Source organism: Microtus oregoni, unplaced genomic scaffold (assembly GCF_018167655.1).
Source record: "Microtus oregoni isolate MIOR12 unplaced genomic scaffold, Mior012 000014F_ref0000157, whole genome shotgun sequence".
Lineage (NCBI taxonomy): Eukaryota > Metazoa > Chordata > Mammalia > Rodentia > Cricetidae > Microtus > Microtus oregoni.
In genome coordinates, this window is record NW_024543073.1 from 50,429,751 (window position 1) to 50,445,218 (window position 15,468).

The following is a 15,468-nucleotide window of genomic DNA, read 5'->3' on the forward strand; positions in this document are numbered from 1 at the left end:
TTGGACAAGAGAAGTTCCGCGATCTAACTCCGCCCACCCCGGAGCGAGCTATTCGAGTCGGAGACGCTAGGGATTGGTTCCGGATGGACACTTTACGAAGCTAGGAGATTTATCATTCCGCCTTCCGTGTACCATGAAGAGGGAGCTAATCTGATTGGTCTGGGGGTCGGGGCGCGCGCCGGAATACGCCCCAGGATTGGCTGGCGGGGCTCTCGCGCCGTCATAGTTCCTTAGCGGCGATTGGCTGGAGGGTGGAGTCGGCTATTTGAAGGCCGCGCGCGGACCCCTGAAGCTCTTTAGAGAGAAGAGTTGGAGTCACGGCCAGGACGCCGCCTCGCCGATCTCTGCCCGAGTCGCCATTGCCTCCGCAGGACACCGAAGAAGGCTCCGCTGCAGCTGCGGTCCCCTGGCGAGGTGATGGCCAAGGTGTCGGTGCTGAACGTGGCTGTGCTGGAGAACCCGAGCCCTTTCCACAGCCCCTTCCGGTTCGAGATCAGCTTCGAGTGCAGTGAGGCCCTGTCTGACGGTGAGGCTGAGCCTATGCTGCCCTCGTTCTCGCCACTCCCAGTCTCCCCTTGGCCAGCTGAGTCTCCCTTTGGCGATACGCCTCCATGGCCCCGACTCCGACGTCTCGGTGGACGTACACCCCTGTCCTGCACTGCTCGTCCTTGGCACTTTTTCTCTGTAGTGGTGTCAGCCTCCGTTTAACCTGTGGAGACCGCAGCCTCGTCTTCCTCCCTATGTCTAGGCTCCAGTTTCATGCCGGTTTCCCCCAGGAAACTTCCCAACTAACCTCTCCGATGGAAACCCAACCTCAAGTACCCGCCTTCCCTTTTCCTCCAGACCACACAGACCCTCCTTTTGTCACCTTGTCTGCCCATGGCCAAACCTCCTCCACCCCGTTTGTCTCCCAGCAATACCCTCCCCAGACAACTCCAGATTAGTCCCCAGCAACTGCTGTTGCCGAGAGCGGGGCGTCCCCTTAGGTTAGTCCCAAATCCCAGAGACGGGAGTTTCTGGCTCCAGTCTTTGCGGGTAACTTGGTCTCCCAGCTCCTGTGATGGGATTGGGTGAACACTCAGGTAAGGGGTGCCACAGCCAGGCAGCCCTCTGCCAGCTTCTGAGTTTTCTATCAGCCTCCAGCTGACTCAAAAAATCCCTCCTCCCTTTTGATGAGCAGACCTGGTCTGGGGAGTGGGTGGACTGGCCAAACAGGGATGGGGGTCCAACTTCAGTCTGCTGGGGAGCGGTCACTGGCTTTTGTGAATCTTTACAGAATGACTTAATTCATCTGCGGGACATGAAGGTAGACATGGTTGTCATCTCCCAGATGAGAGGACAAGGGCCCCAAAGAGCAGAGGACCTCTCATCTGAGTGGGAACACATAAGCCATGAGGTCCCTTTGGAGTCTCAGCTCCACAGCAAGGTGCATCCTGCTTCCAGGAGGAAGCACTCCAGTGATTCTGCTGAGGGTTGAAGAGATACAGCTGAGGAGAGAGCTCAGAGAGGCTAGGTTGTGGCCACCAGGCCTCAGGACAGCTGCTGGGTGGTGTTCAGATGAACCCAGCCACTCCTGTTAGCTTAAAGCTGCTGTCGGGTGGGCCTGGGGTGGGCCAGTGGCCCAGTCTCTCTCTAGTTTTCCCTTAAGGTTAAAGGACTCTACTTGTGACTAACCATAGTATAAACTGGGCTAAATCCTTGTCCGGACAAGGCAGGGTGTAAATAAATAAATAAAAGGTAGAGTAGTAACAATGTGGAATAAGATTTATTTGAAAGCCATGAGGAGACACGTTAGGGGGTCACAGTTCCCAGATGCCGAGAGAGCAGGTTTCAGGCAGCCTGAGTGTGTTCCTTGCATTTAAAAATGGTTGCATGGTCATTACCTAGTATTACTTTGTTTCTTATTTGTAAGATTAGAACACCAAGGCTAAAGTCAGCCTGCTAGTCATGTTTTAATAGGAGCAGGGTGGTTTATCTATGTAAGCCAGACAGGAGAAATGTCACCATTGAAGTTTGGTTCTGAGTTCAGATCGATTTTTTTAGATTTATTTTTTGAATTTAATTTGCCTGTGGGTGTGGGCCAGAGACACATCAAATGGACTTTCTCAACTGCTCTTCAATTGTGTGTATGTGTGTGTGTGTGTTTTGTCTACATATATTTATGGCACCACTTGAGTGCCTGGAACCCAGAGAGTTCAGAAGAAAGAACTGGGTGTTCTGGAACTGGAGTTAGAGATTTTGGGAGTCACCATGCAAGTGTTGGGCATTATACCTGGCCTCTAAGAGAGCAGCTAGTGCTCTCACCCCATGGGCTCTCCAGCTCTGTTCTACCTCTTTTAGAGACAGGGTCTCTACAAAACCTGGAGCTCCAATATTGCTAGGCTGGCTGCCTAGTGAGCCAGAGATCCACCATCTCTTCCTCCTTGGTAGTGGCGTTTTCTTTTCTTTTGTATTTTGAAACAGGGTCTCACTATGTAGTTCTGGCTGGCCTTGAGCTTGTTATAAGACCAAGCTGCCTTGAACCCAAAGATCTTCAGTCTGCTTGTCTCTGCCTCCCCAGTGCTGGAATTAAAGGCATGTACCACCACACCTGACCTCTTTCTAGTTTGGGGTGAATGTGTGTGTGTTGGGGGTGGTATGTACATGGGAGCCCCTGGAAGGCAGAGTCATCTGATTCTCTAATGCTAGTTTGAGCCTCCTGACACAGTTATTGGGAATCAAGTCAGGGTCTTTAAAAGCAATACTGGATTTTAACCTTGAGCTATTTCTTTGTCTGTCTGTCTGTCTCTGTGTTTCTCTCTCTCTCCCTCCCTTCCTCCCTCTCTCCCTCCCTTCCTCCCTCCCTCCCTCTGGTCTCAGTCTCTTTCTCTCTCCTTCTCTTCTCTTCTCTCTCTCTCTCTCTCTCTCTCATTTGTTTTTAGTTTTTTTGAGACAGGGTTTCTTTGTAACTTTGGAGCCTATCCTGGAACAAGCTCTTGTAAACCAGACTGGCCTCGAACTCACAGAGATCTGCCTGCCTCTACCTCCTGAGTGCTGGTATTTTAAAGGTGTGTGCCTCCACTGCCCAGCTCTAAGAGCTGTTGTCCCTGGCACCCTAAATTAAGGTTCTTAGGCTTTCATAGGAAATATTTTATCTGCTGAGACATCTAGCCAGATCCCAGATCCTTTATCTTTCCGTCAGTCCTAAAAATGGAAGAAAACATTTACTTGTAGGTCTTTTTTGTTTATGTGTATTTTGTGTGCATGTATGTATGTATACTATATGCACACCTAGTTCCTGCAGAGACCAGAAGAGGGTATAAGATTTCCTGAACTGGAAATAGAGACAGTTGTGAGCTACCATGTGGGTCTGGGAATCAAACTTAAGTCCTCTGTAAGAGTAGCAAGTGTTCTTTTTTTTTTATTGATATTTATTGAGCTCTACATTTTTCTCTGCTCCCCTCCTTGCCTCCCCTCCTCCCTTCAGTCCTTCCCCCCAAGGTCTCCATGTTCCCAATTTACTCAGGAGATCTTGTTGTCTTTCTCTACTTTCTACTTCCCATGTAGATTAGATCTATGTAAGTCTCTCTTAGTGTCCACATTGTTGTCTAAATTCTCTGGGATTGTGGTTTTTAGGCTATCTCTCTTTGCTTTATGTTTAAAAACCACCTTTGTGTGAGTACATGTGATAATTGTCTTTCTGTGTCTGGGTTACCTCACTCAAAATAATGTTTTCTAACTCCATCCATTTTCCTGCAAAATTCAAGATGTTGTTATTTTTTTTAAAAATATTTATTTATTATGTATACAGTATTTTATCTACATGTATTCCTGCAGGCCAGAAGAGGGCACCAGACCTTATTACAGATGGTTGTGAGCCACCATGTGGTTGCTGGGAATTGAACTCAGGACCTTTGGAAGAGCAGGCAATGTTCTTAACCACTGAGCCATTTCTCCAGCCCCCAAGATGTTGTTATTTTTTTCTGCTGTATAGTACTTCACTCTTCCATCGAGGGGCATTTAGGTTGTTTCCAGGTTCTGGCTATGACAAACAAAGCTGCTATGAACATAGTTGAGCACATGTCCTTGTGACACAATTGAGCATCCTTTGGATATGTACCTAAAAGTCGTATTGCTGGGTCTTGAGGAAAGTTGTTTCCTAATTTTCTGAGATCTCCACACTGACATCCAAAGAGGCTGTACCAGCTTGCACTCCCACCAGCAATGCAGGAGTGTTCCCTTTACCCCACAACCTCTCCAGCATAAGTTGTCATCAGTGTTTTTGATCTTGGCCATTCTTACAGGTGTAAGATGGAATCTCAGAGTTGTTTTGAATTGCATTTCTCCGATGACTAAGGATGTTGAACATTTCCTTAAGTGTCTTTCAGCCATTTTAGATTCCTCTGTTGAGAGTTCTCTGTTTAGGTCTGTACTCATTTTTTTTTTATTGGATTATGTGATCGTTGGTGTCCAAATTTTTGAGTTCTTTGTATATTTTGGAGATCAGACCTCTGTCTGATGTGGGGTTGGTGAATATCTTTTCCCATCCTGTAGGCTGTCGTTTTGGCTTATTGACCATGTCTTTTGCTTTACAGAAGCTTTTCAGTTTCAGGAGGTCTCATTTATTGTTTCTCTCAGTGTCTGTACTGCTGGGGTTCTATTTAGGAAGTGGTTCCCTGTGCCAATGCGTTCAAGTGTACTTTCCACTTTCTCTTCTATGAGGTTCAGTGTGGCTGGCTTTATGTTAAGGTCTTTGATCCATTTGGACTTGAGTAGCAAGTGTTCTTAAATGCTGAGTCCCTACTTATAACTTTTTTGTTGTTGTTGTTTGTTTGTTTCCTTTTTTTAAAATTTTTTTTATTTAGGGGGTAAGAGTCCTTTGTGTGGCATCTCTTGTTTTTGTCTAGAAATCAAACCCTGAACTACACACATGCTAAACAGTGGCTTTGCCATTAAGATGTGCCGCCAGCCCAACAGTCTAGTTTAGAAGTAGAACATATTAGGAATGACCATAGAATTTCTTGTCAGCCAGGACCCTTTGAAAAGATAGAGGAGGGTGCTTTTCCTCCAAGTTATGCTGATTGGTTCTATTCCTTACACTCTGGCCTGCAAGATGGTTTCGTCTTCCTGGCCTCCTTTCTACGAATTGTACAGTTGTTTCCTTACATTTTATCACTATCTGTCCGAAACCTGACAAATTCCCTCAGCCCTGGTTAGTTAACCTTCATTTCCAAAAAGCCCCAAGCTCTGTGGTTGCCTCTGTTCAGCATCTGAAAGAAAAGAGTTCCAAGGTTCAGATTTACATTTAGTGGGTTTGGCCCAGCTTCTCTCTTTTTCAACTGAAAATTTCAATAGGCACCAGTTGAAAGAAGCCAGACTTTGTGCACCAAAGTTGATCTGTATGATGAGCAAAAGGCCAGACAATAAATATAAATACATAGTTTTAAAAAGGAGAATAGTGTGCACAGCTATAACTCTAACATAGGGAAGCGTGGTCTCAAAGAAGCAGGAAGGATGGCATATTACCTGTAATCCCAGCACTTAGGGGTGATGTGGCAAGGAGGCTTGGGAGTTCAAGGTCAACCTTAGCTTCACAGCAAGTTCCACATCAGCCTGGGCTACCTGAAACTGTCTCAAGAAAGAAAGAAAGCAAAGAAGGCTAGAGCACTCAGGAATCAGAGGAAGGTGGATTGCCAAGGCTACACATTGAAACCCTGTTTCAAGAAACAAAGTAAAACAAAGGAGGGGAAAAAAAGGAATGGTCTGAGGGTAGGTCATTCGTGAAGTGTTTGTCTAGTATGTATGAAACTGGATTCTGTCCCCAGTGCTGTGTGAAATAAGCTCAGCTAATCTATGATCATTTCGACGTGTCTTTTGTAATGTTTTCAGCTTTGGTTTTGTTTTCCCAAATGGTAAAGGTGTATCTTAACAGGGTCATTATAAACTTAGGGCATCAAAACAACTGGGCTGCAGAAATGGCTCAGTGAGTAAATATTGTGGAGACAATAGAATCTCCAAAAGCTCTCTGTCTATACTGACATGCACCACACTTACTGTTGTCCTTTTATCTTCATAGACCTCATGGCTTGGGCACACCCACATTCACATGCATGTAAATGCATCACATGCATATTAAAAAACAAAAGTAGTGGGTACTTTTAATCCCAGTACCTGAGAGGGAGAAGCAAGAGGATCTTTGTGAATTCAAGGCCAGCTTGTTTTATACAATTGGATCTTGTCTCAAAAAGAAAAAAAAATCCAATCCTGTGTTTTGGTCAGTATGAGGTTATACTGTATGAGTGACTGGTGGTTCATACCTCCTTTTGAAGAAATCGTCTTCACCATTGGCTTCAGAGGCTCTTCAGGTCCCAGTACCCACAGATGCTCAAGATTCTTCTACAAAACAGTGTAGTGTTTGCTTAGAACCACGCATACATAGAGTCTCCCATAGACATTTATTAGTATGCTTTCTTGTTTTTTTGTTTTTTGTTTTTTTTTGTTTTTGGACAGGGTCTATTAAGCCTAGGTTGATCTTGAACTTAATATGTAACAAGAGTCTAGTCTTGAGTTCTGGATCCTCCTACCTGCATCTCCAAAATGCTTGGGCTTCAGGTGTGTGTCACAACAACCAGCCCCCGACCCCCATAGACTACTGTTCATCTACAAGGGACTTTTTTCTTTTTCTATTTTTTAGGGGAGGGAGGTAGACAGGTTGTGAACACTGGAGTTCCTAGGTTGATGTCAGCAATAATCTTCAGTTGTTCTTCTCTTTTATTCATCGAGACAGTGTCCTTAATCCCAGAGCTTGATGGTGTGACTAACCTTACTAGCCTGCTCATTATAGGGGTCTCCTATGTCCACCTACCAAGGTTGGAGTTAAATAGGGGGCCCCATGCCTTTTTCATGTGCTTACACAGAAAGCACTGCAATTACTGAGCCGTTATTCTTAGTGTCAGTGCTGTAGAAATAAGTTATACTATTTTTTTTTTTAAGAGAATAAATGAAATGCCTTTAATTCCAGCACTCGAGAGGCAGAGGCAGGTGGATCTCTTGAGTTCCAGGTCTGCTAGGGATATGTAGTGTGAGAATAAATGACAGAAAAAGAAAAGTTACATATGTTCATGTTCAGTACAAACTTGTTTTGTGTTTGGGGATGGAACCCAAGCATCATAAATGCTGGGATGAGCACTCCACCTCTGGCCATGCCTCCAGCCCTGGATTGTTTTCTAGTATTTCCTGTCTGTGGTCATTGTTTTGAGCTTATGGTAATAGAGTCTACAGGTGCTGAAAGCTGAGTATATTTTGAAATGAAATCTTAGTTTCTCTGTTGTGTGTGTACCTGAGTTTGACTATTCTGCACTCAGGTAAAAATTGGGGAGGGAGAGTGAGTATAGACCAAGGGCTCACTGACCGGCCACCAGCCCAGCTGACACAGCAAGATTCAGATTCAATGAGAGATACACATGGGCTCACATTTGTTATCCCAATACTTGGACGGCTTGCAGGAATATTGTGAGCTCTGGACTGGAAGACCCTGTCATTTGTTCCTTTATTTCTACATTTGTTGTGTTTATGTGTGTGCTAAGGCATGTAGAGGTTAGAGGTCAGCTTGCTGGGGTTAGTTCTCTCCTTTCCCCATGTCTTTTCTGGGGATTGAGCTGAATCTTTAGGTTTTGTGGCAAGTGCCTTAACCTTCAGAACAATCTCTTAGGCTCCAATTCCGTCTTTTAAAAAAAAAAAATACCAGGCGGTGGTGGTGCACGCCTTTAATCCCAGCACTTGGGAGGCAGAGGCAGGCGGATCTCTGTGAGTTCGAGACCAGCCTGGTCTACAAGAACTAGTTCCAGGACAGGCTCCAAAACCACAGAGAAACCCTGTCTCAAAAAACCAAAAAAAAAAATAATAATAATAATAATAATAGGGGGAGGAAGGGAGGCAAAAAAAATAATAATAATAATAATTTATTTACTTTTATTTCATTTGCATTCGTATTTTGTCTCCATGTATGTCTATGTGAGAGTGTCCAATCTTGGCATTAGAGACAGTTGTGAGCGGCCATGTGGGTGCTGAGAATTAAATTAAACCCAAGTCCTCTGGAAGAGCAGTCAGTGCTCTTAACCACTGAACCATCTCTCCAGCTGCTCCCCCCTCCTTTTTTTTAAAGCTCTGTCTCACATGCTGAGATTAAAGGCTTGTACCAGTGTGATGCTACCTCTTGAAGAAAGAAAATATAAAATAAAACTTTGTCAAATTCATAATGATTGCAATTTATGGGCCCTTGTTTCAGGCATCTGTTTTTATAGATGGTTTGATCAACTCTTGACTTTTTGTTCAGTATTTTAAGTGGGCTTTTTGTGAATTCTTGAGTCTGTGTCTGGCCCGTGACTTCACTGTCTACTTGCTTTCTGTATATACTACATCTTTTCTTTCAGTAGGTTTCGCCAAAAAGTGTTGACCTAGACTAAACAAGGTCAGGTGCGTTGGGGGCACAAAGGACTGTCCTGTGTCAAACTCCTTTTGCCAGCCCTCCTTCCAGCACATTAACTAACTGTATGAATATATGACTCCATGGGTTTGAGGAAAGGAGCCTGAAGAAAGTAGAGTTTAACAGAGCCTTCTTAGCAAGTAAGAGCAAGGGTAGCACACTTTTCTGTCCTTCCAGAAACATTGATTCTTGTATGTCACTTTTTACTAAATCCATGGGGCTGGGAGCCTGGCTTAGCCACACAGCATGTTTTTGGCAAGTGCAGGCCCTGAGTTTCATCCCCAGTACTGCAAAGAAGGGAATAACTAGGAACAACTAGGAAGATGTTCTGCAGTCAGAAAAAACTGATTGCTCTTTCAGAGAACCCAGTTCAGTTCCCAGTACCCACATGGCGGTTAACCATCTGTACTTCCGGTTCCAACAGACTTGACACAATCTTGTGGCTTTTATGGGCATGAGGCACCGAAGGGTAAGTAGACATGCAAGCAAAACATCCATACATATAAAAAGAAAACAACCTTTAGAAAAGCACACAGGAAAATAAAGCTTAAAAAAATGAAAGAGCATGCTCATTTCAGCACATATACTAAAATTGGAACAATACCGAGAAGATTAGCTTGGCCCTTGCACAGGGATGACACAAAAATTCATGAGCATTCAAAAAAAAAAAAGTTATAGTGAAATAAAATTTCCCAGAAATGCTGAGGCCAGAGTTTGAGCACTGGTGAACCCCAGGCATGGTGTCACCTAGAAGGACCTAGGTGACAATGTAAAGGGACAAGGGAATTTATGTATCTAGGAAGGCTTTGTGGCTTAGGTGACAACTTCCACAGTATGATCTGGTGTCAGTGTGCTTCCAGTGCTGGGTGCTTGTGCCACACTGGACCCAGGGCCAAGCAGCTTCCAAGAGCATGCTCCCTGTGAATCTCAGCTTGTGCAACTTTTCCCAGCTGCTGGAGCTAGGGGTTGTGTAATTTCAAAGAGCCTAAAATAAGTTCTGGGTCTGAGGCCAAGCTTCTCTGTACTAGCATGACCTTGGCTCTCCTGCGAGAGGCTGTGGGCACTGGGGTTCGCCTGAGATTAATGGGAAGGGTCTCCAGGTACTTTTTCTTTCATCTCTTTTGGGTTTACTGAGCCCCCTTAATGGAGTACAGAACAGTGTTGGAGGGATGCCCTGTCACACGCCATTTGCTGGCAAAGCCTCTGTCCCACAAATGTGCACAAGTAGGCATGAGTTGGTGCCAGATGTGGACAACTCTGGGACAAGTTGGTTCTCCTAGCATCTTTGCCTTTCCCTTCTGCCACCTGGCTCTCCTGCTGGATTGGAATCTGCCACTCTGCCCTAGTTGTCGAGGGATCTGCTCTACTTGGTGGCACCAGTCCTTCTGTGAAAGAAGATGCTGCTTCCTATCCAGAGACCAGGGTCCTTGAGAAGCTCAACTCCCTGCTCCTTCCACAAGCCATAGTCACAGGACTCCTGAGTCAGCCTATGTTATTGTGGTTCCTCTCCACTACTGAGAGGCCTGTTTCCCTGGAGGGCCAGAGTCAAGGTCACCTGGCCCAGTTAGGCCCCACAGGGAAAATGTCTCCATTAAAGCAGAGCTTCACACTTGCTCTAATTCGGGACTGTGGTGCCTGAGCCTACGCCTAGCAAACACACCAGTTCCCTGGACATTCTCATACATTGAGATGTGGCTGAAACTAACAAGAAGACCCTTGCCTTGCTCTCCAGCTATTTTTCAGTCCTCAACTTCCCAACCCCCCATGTGCTTACAGACCTGGAGTGGAAGATCATTTATGTGGGCTCAGCTGAGAGTGAGGAATTTGATCAGATCCTAGACTCAGTGCTGGTGGGTCCTGTCCCTGCTGGAAGACATATGTTCATCTTTCAGGTAAGGAAGTTGCACCTTAGCCCTTGATTTCTAGAAATGTTACAGGTTGGAGATGGAGCCCAGGCCCTGACATATACTAGACATGCACTCCCCTACTGAGCCACACCCAAGCCTTGAACCTTCCTCTTTTACCTGAAAGCACACTGGCTTTAGCAGCCAGGTTTAAGTTCAAATCATAAAAAGAACTGGAAATGGTTCCAACTACTCGGGATGCTGAGGCAGAAGGACTACAACTTCAAGGCCTGCCTGAGCCATATATCCTGGTTGACTGCCAGGAGCTGTCTGACCAAAGCAATGCTTCAAAGGCCACTACTCAGGATTCACCCCACCTCTGAGTCACAGCTCTTAGTGACTTCTGGGCCACTAATTTGTCATCTGTTCACAGGAGTTGTGTTGTGTATCAAACCCATGAACACAGTCATGAATATTGAACTATTCCCCTCAAGGATTACGGGGTTTTGTTGTTACTTGCTTATCAGTCAGAGCTAAGCACATGCCTATAAGCCCAGCACACAGTTTGGAACCAACCTGGGCTCTGCAGCAAGACCCTGTCTCAAATACCTTGCTAGTAAATAAATGTTGACACATGAGCTCAGCCAGTTGCACTAGCCCATGTCTAAATCACCCAACACAGATGCTCCATAAGCTGTTTTTACACAAACAGTACTTCACTGCATTTGGGGATCTTATTTATTTTGATTTTTTACTGTGTGATGTAAATCTTTACTCATTGATTACATTTTAAGATATCTCAATAAATCATTTAGCATCAGTGAGTTAAACATTTACATATATAATGAAGAATCAAGTAAATACTCAATTTTTACTAAAGGTATAGCTGAGTTTAGTGGTATTTGTTTTTAATCTCAGTACACGAAAGGCTGAGGTAGACTGCTTCAGGTTCAAGGCTAGCTTAGGCTACACAGCCAAATGCTGTTAAAAAGAAATAATTAGGCGAGGTGTGATACACCTTTCATCTGAGCACTCTGGAGGCAGAGGCAGGCTTTGCCCAAACAGACAGAATACAAGGGGGTGTAGTAAAGGTGTGATGAATGTAAACTTAGTGTCTGTCTCTGCCCTGGGATTTTGGTAATGTAGCAAAGAAAGGTTCCAGCGGGTTCCATTTATGGTTGCTAAGCTCTATGTTTCTAGGCCAAGAGAGAGAAAATCCTGTGGTAGCTGGACTGTGTAGCAGAGCTGTTCACATTCTGACAGGCAGAAACCAAGCTCACCATATGAAACTCCTGAATTTTGGCAGTAGGTAGACAGTCAAAGGGTCCTTGTACTCTATATTGAAAGTGGAAGAAAGCCACATAGCCCCTAGTTTGGTCACATGTTGGAACCTGAGCACTAGGTTTTCCTTTCTCTTTATGTGTCAGTTGTTAGATTTGCAGTTTCTAGTTGTATCAGGTTGGCAGATTTGTAAACTCAGAATCAGTGAATATGAAGGTGGGCTGTGGCTTCTAAATGGTACTGTGTCCAGTCCGGTGTTACTATGCTCATTGGCAGGTGCTTAGGATTGCTTAGGTGTAGTGTTTTCATTTGCATTGGTTCTGTACAACATAACTGTTCCCTCACACTGATCTGTGATTCTGCTCTCTGCCACTGGGTTTAGTCATCCTCTCCAGGATGACTCCTGCCTGGCTTCCTGCGGCCAGACCTCCTTTTCTAAACACCGCTCTTACCCAAGCATGCTGGGGTTGCTCCGTATCCACACGACCAGTCAGTCACCTGTACACCACTTTCCGCCTGAACACCCTGTCTCTTAGTCAAATTCAGCAGTTTTGAATTAATTATTGTTGTTATTATTACTGGGACTAAGGACTATGTATACTGAACAATGATGCTGCCAAATCACATTCATGATCTCTTCTTTATAGTCACCTGTATGATCAGTTTGTCTAGTCTCAGCTCTTTGGTTAGTCTTTGTGTCCTGATTGGCAGTGCTAAAGCCTAGGATTTGTCTCCCCAGGCTGATGCCCCAAACCCATCCCTCATTCCCGAGATGGACGCTGTGGGTGTGACTGTGGTTCTTATCACCTGTACCTACCATGGACAAGAGTTCATTCGTGTGGGCTACTATGTCAACAATGAATACCCAGACCCAGAGCTTCAGGAGAACCCGCCCCCAAAGCCAGACTTTTCTCAGGTAAGGCCTGTCTCTGCACTTCCTGCTTCAGACAGGCCAGTTCTTTACAGCTGTCTGAGCCAGAGCTAGGATAGAGCAAGTCTTTTTTTGAGGCATGCCTAACAGAATCAAAGCTAGAGCTACGGAAGTGGAGGGCACTGTGATCCCACCACCCTGGCCCTCATAAATTAGAGGCCAGCCTCATCTGCATGGGTTCCAGACCAACATAGGCTACATAGTAAGACCCTGTATCCAGGGGGGCGTGGGAGGGAGTGCTGGAGGCCACTAGAGAGAGAACTCAGTGGTTAAGAGCACTGGCTACTCTTAAGATTTGATTTGATTGGTTCTGATTCCTAGCATTCACATAGTAGCTCACAGCCATCTTTAATTCTAGTTCCAGGGTATCTATGCCCTCTTCTGACCTACATGGGGATTAGGCACAAATGGAACCAATACAGTAAAGATATTTAAAAAAAGAAAATCAAGTGAGCCAGAGAGAGGGCTCAGCAGTTAAGAACCTTGCTGTTCTTCAGAGCCCAGATTCAATCCCAGCATCCACATGGTGGCATATCATCTAGCCACCCACGTGGTGGTTCTTACTAAGAGGGCAATCTGTGCCCTCTTCTGGCCTCCAAAGGCATCAGGCACACACATGTTACACGGACATATATGTAGCCAAACGCCTATACACAAAAAACTTTTTAAAAAATCATGCTAGGGGGCTGGAGAGATGGCTCAGAGGGTAAGAGCACTGGTTGCTCTTCCAGAGGTCCCGAGTTCAATTCCCAGCAACCACATGGTGGCTCACAACCATCTGTAATGAGATCTGGTGCCTTCCTTGCCAGCAGTACATTGTATGCTTAATAAATAAATCTTTAAAAAAAAAAATCATGCTAGGCATGGTAATGCATACCTTTAACCCCAGCACTTGGAGGCAGGCAGATCTCTCTGTGAGTTCCAGACTAGCCCAGTCTACATAGTTGAGACTCTCTCAAAACAACCCAGAAACAAATGAACAAAGCCAAGCAAAACCAGGACAAGGAAGACCCTGTTCCTACTCCACAGTGTATAAGCATCCTTGGGGCTCAAAGTGGGGGTCTGAGGGATTCCTGGCCTTTTAGGGATAACACTTAGGTGATAGGGACTGACATTCTAATTCTTGCTCCAGCTTCAGCGAAACATATTGGCTTCTAATCCCCGGGTGACCCGATTCCATATCAACTGGGACAACAACCCAGACAGGCTGGAGGTCATAGAGAACCAGGACCCTAGTCTGGATTTCGGCCTTCCCTTCAGTTGCACTCCTTTCAAAAGTCTGGGCCTTCCTACCTGCATCCCAGGCCTCCTCCCAGAGAACTCCATGGACTGCATCTGATGGGAGCCAGGCTGGTCCCAGTAGGACCATGGCCAGTCTCCTTGCACACCTGGAGGGGATCTAAGGCCCTCATGCTTGGTCATCTCAAGGATTTGGGGGTCACCGACTGCTTCCAGACTCGTCATCCCCAGGAAAATATGGACCACAGTCTCTCACCTCAGGTCCAGAAGAATCATCTCACTCTGACCCACCAGCCTCTAAGAAGCAGGTACTTATATGCTCGTTCTTTGTGTTGTTTTTCCTTCTACACTGTCAGTTCCTGTGAGAAGCTCTCTATCACCTGTCTTGAGGCTTGTTGGGTGATGCCTGGCTAGCCTTTGGCCAGAGGCTGTCACTGCTGCCCACTCCAGTTCTTGGGGTCTCAGGCAAGGAATACTGGTTAGAAGGCAGACTCAATATCACCACTGTCCTTCCAGAGTGTCTTAGTCATTTAGTCTAACCACTACTAGAGAACTCTCAAAGGTGAGCTCCCCAGGCCAAGGAGGAATGGTGGGTACTTTGGTCACAGCTACCTTCTCATCTCGTGACTGAGCCTGACTTTCTGAGAGGATTGCCCTGGGTAGAATAGGTATGTTTGTTGGAGGTCCTGATGACATGTTCTCATGAGATACACAGTATTGTGGGAGGCATTTGGCAGACTGACCTGGAAAACTTCTACTCCCATCTGCCTCTACCTAAGCCCTGGGCCCCTTGCTGCTACACGGATGCTATTGTGATTGCAGTGTGTATATTAAAATGCTTTTATATTAAAAGTTTTGTTTGGTTTAAAAATAAAAGCACTTCATCTAGATTGTTTCTGCTTTTTATTTATTTATTTATGTTCCCTGCTCCTTGACATGCCTGAAGACCAGACTGGACTCGAACTCACAGAGATTCACCTGCCTTTGCCTCTGGAGTGCTGGGATTAAAAGTATGCAGCACCACACCTGAGGAAAATTGTTTGGTTTTTTTTTTTTTCTTTTTTTTTTTTGAGACAAGGTTTCTCTGCATAGCCCTTGCTGTCTGTCTTAGACTCATTCTGTAGACCAGGCTGGCCTCAAACTCAGCGATCCACCTGCCTCTGCCTCAAGTACTGGGATTAAAGGTGTGTCCTACCACTCCCAGCTTAAAACATTTTATTTCTGTGTTTGCCTGTATGTTGTCTGTGTTATCACTTGAGTGCCTGGTGTCTGCGGAGGCCAGGACGATTTTGGAGCCCCTGGAACTAGAGTTATAGAGGGTTGTGAATCCCCACGTGGGAGCTGGGAATTGAACCCAAGTCCTCTGGAAGAGCAGGCAGTGCTCTTAAGTCATCTCTAGCCTCTGTAAATTTGTTTTTAAATATATGTTGTTTCTTCTTTGGCCTCCTGTCTCTTTCACCATGTTGTGGTTAACCTCTTGTTCTGAAAGTGGCTGGCCCCTCTCCTCTTGCTTACTCCCGTTAGTCTCATCCTGTTATACAGTTTGCACCACAAGCCGAGGCTCAAATGTTTTTCTTTGCCCAAGCTGTTTAACTGGTGCCCAGTGATCTTTCTTTGACCTTGACCCACAGGCATAGAGCAACATTGTGACCCAAGGACACACAGCGCCACAATTTAGATAACTTCACTTAGCTATGGTGTAACTCCCC

At 45.5% G+C, this 15,468-nt stretch overlaps 1 protein-coding gene and 1 non-coding gene across 2 annotated transcripts; both read left to right on the plus strand.

The window, feature by feature from the left end:
* The first annotated feature begins 265 nt into the window (after nt 1-265).
* Asf1b (anti-silencing function 1B histone chaperone) lies at nt 266-14,633 on the plus strand. Its single transcript, XM_041663572.1, has 4 exons — nt 266-526; nt 10,241-10,356; nt 12,329-12,505; nt 13,653-14,633. The coding sequence occupies exons 1-4, from the start codon at nt 418-420 to the stop codon at nt 13,857-13,859; spliced, it is 609 nt and encodes a 202-aa protein (XP_041519506.1). The 5' UTR covers nt 266-417; the 3' UTR covers nt 13,860-14,633.
* LOC121456011 lies at nt 9,030-9,133 on the plus strand. The gene has a single exon (XR_005975565.1). It is a non-coding gene; the product is annotated as a U6 spliceosomal RNA (small nuclear RNA).
* Nucleotides 14,634-15,468: the final 835 nt, after the last annotated feature.

What these genes read in the sequence shown, in the direction of transcription:
- Asf1b (XM_041663572.1), top strand. Translation starts at nt 418, where the DNA reads ATGGCCAAGGTGTCGGTGCTGAACGTGGCTGTGCTGGAGAACCCGAGC. An exon ending in CAGTGAGGCCCTGTCTGACG is followed by an intron (nt 527 to 10,240) that starts GTGAGGCTGAGC and finishes ATGTGCTTACAG; the next exon opens with ACCTGGAGTGGAAGATCATT. An exon ending in CAAAGCCAGACTTTTCTCAG is followed by an intron (nt 12,506 to 13,652) that starts GTAAGGCCTGTC and finishes TTCTTGCTCCAG; the next exon opens with CTTCAGCGAAACATATTGGC.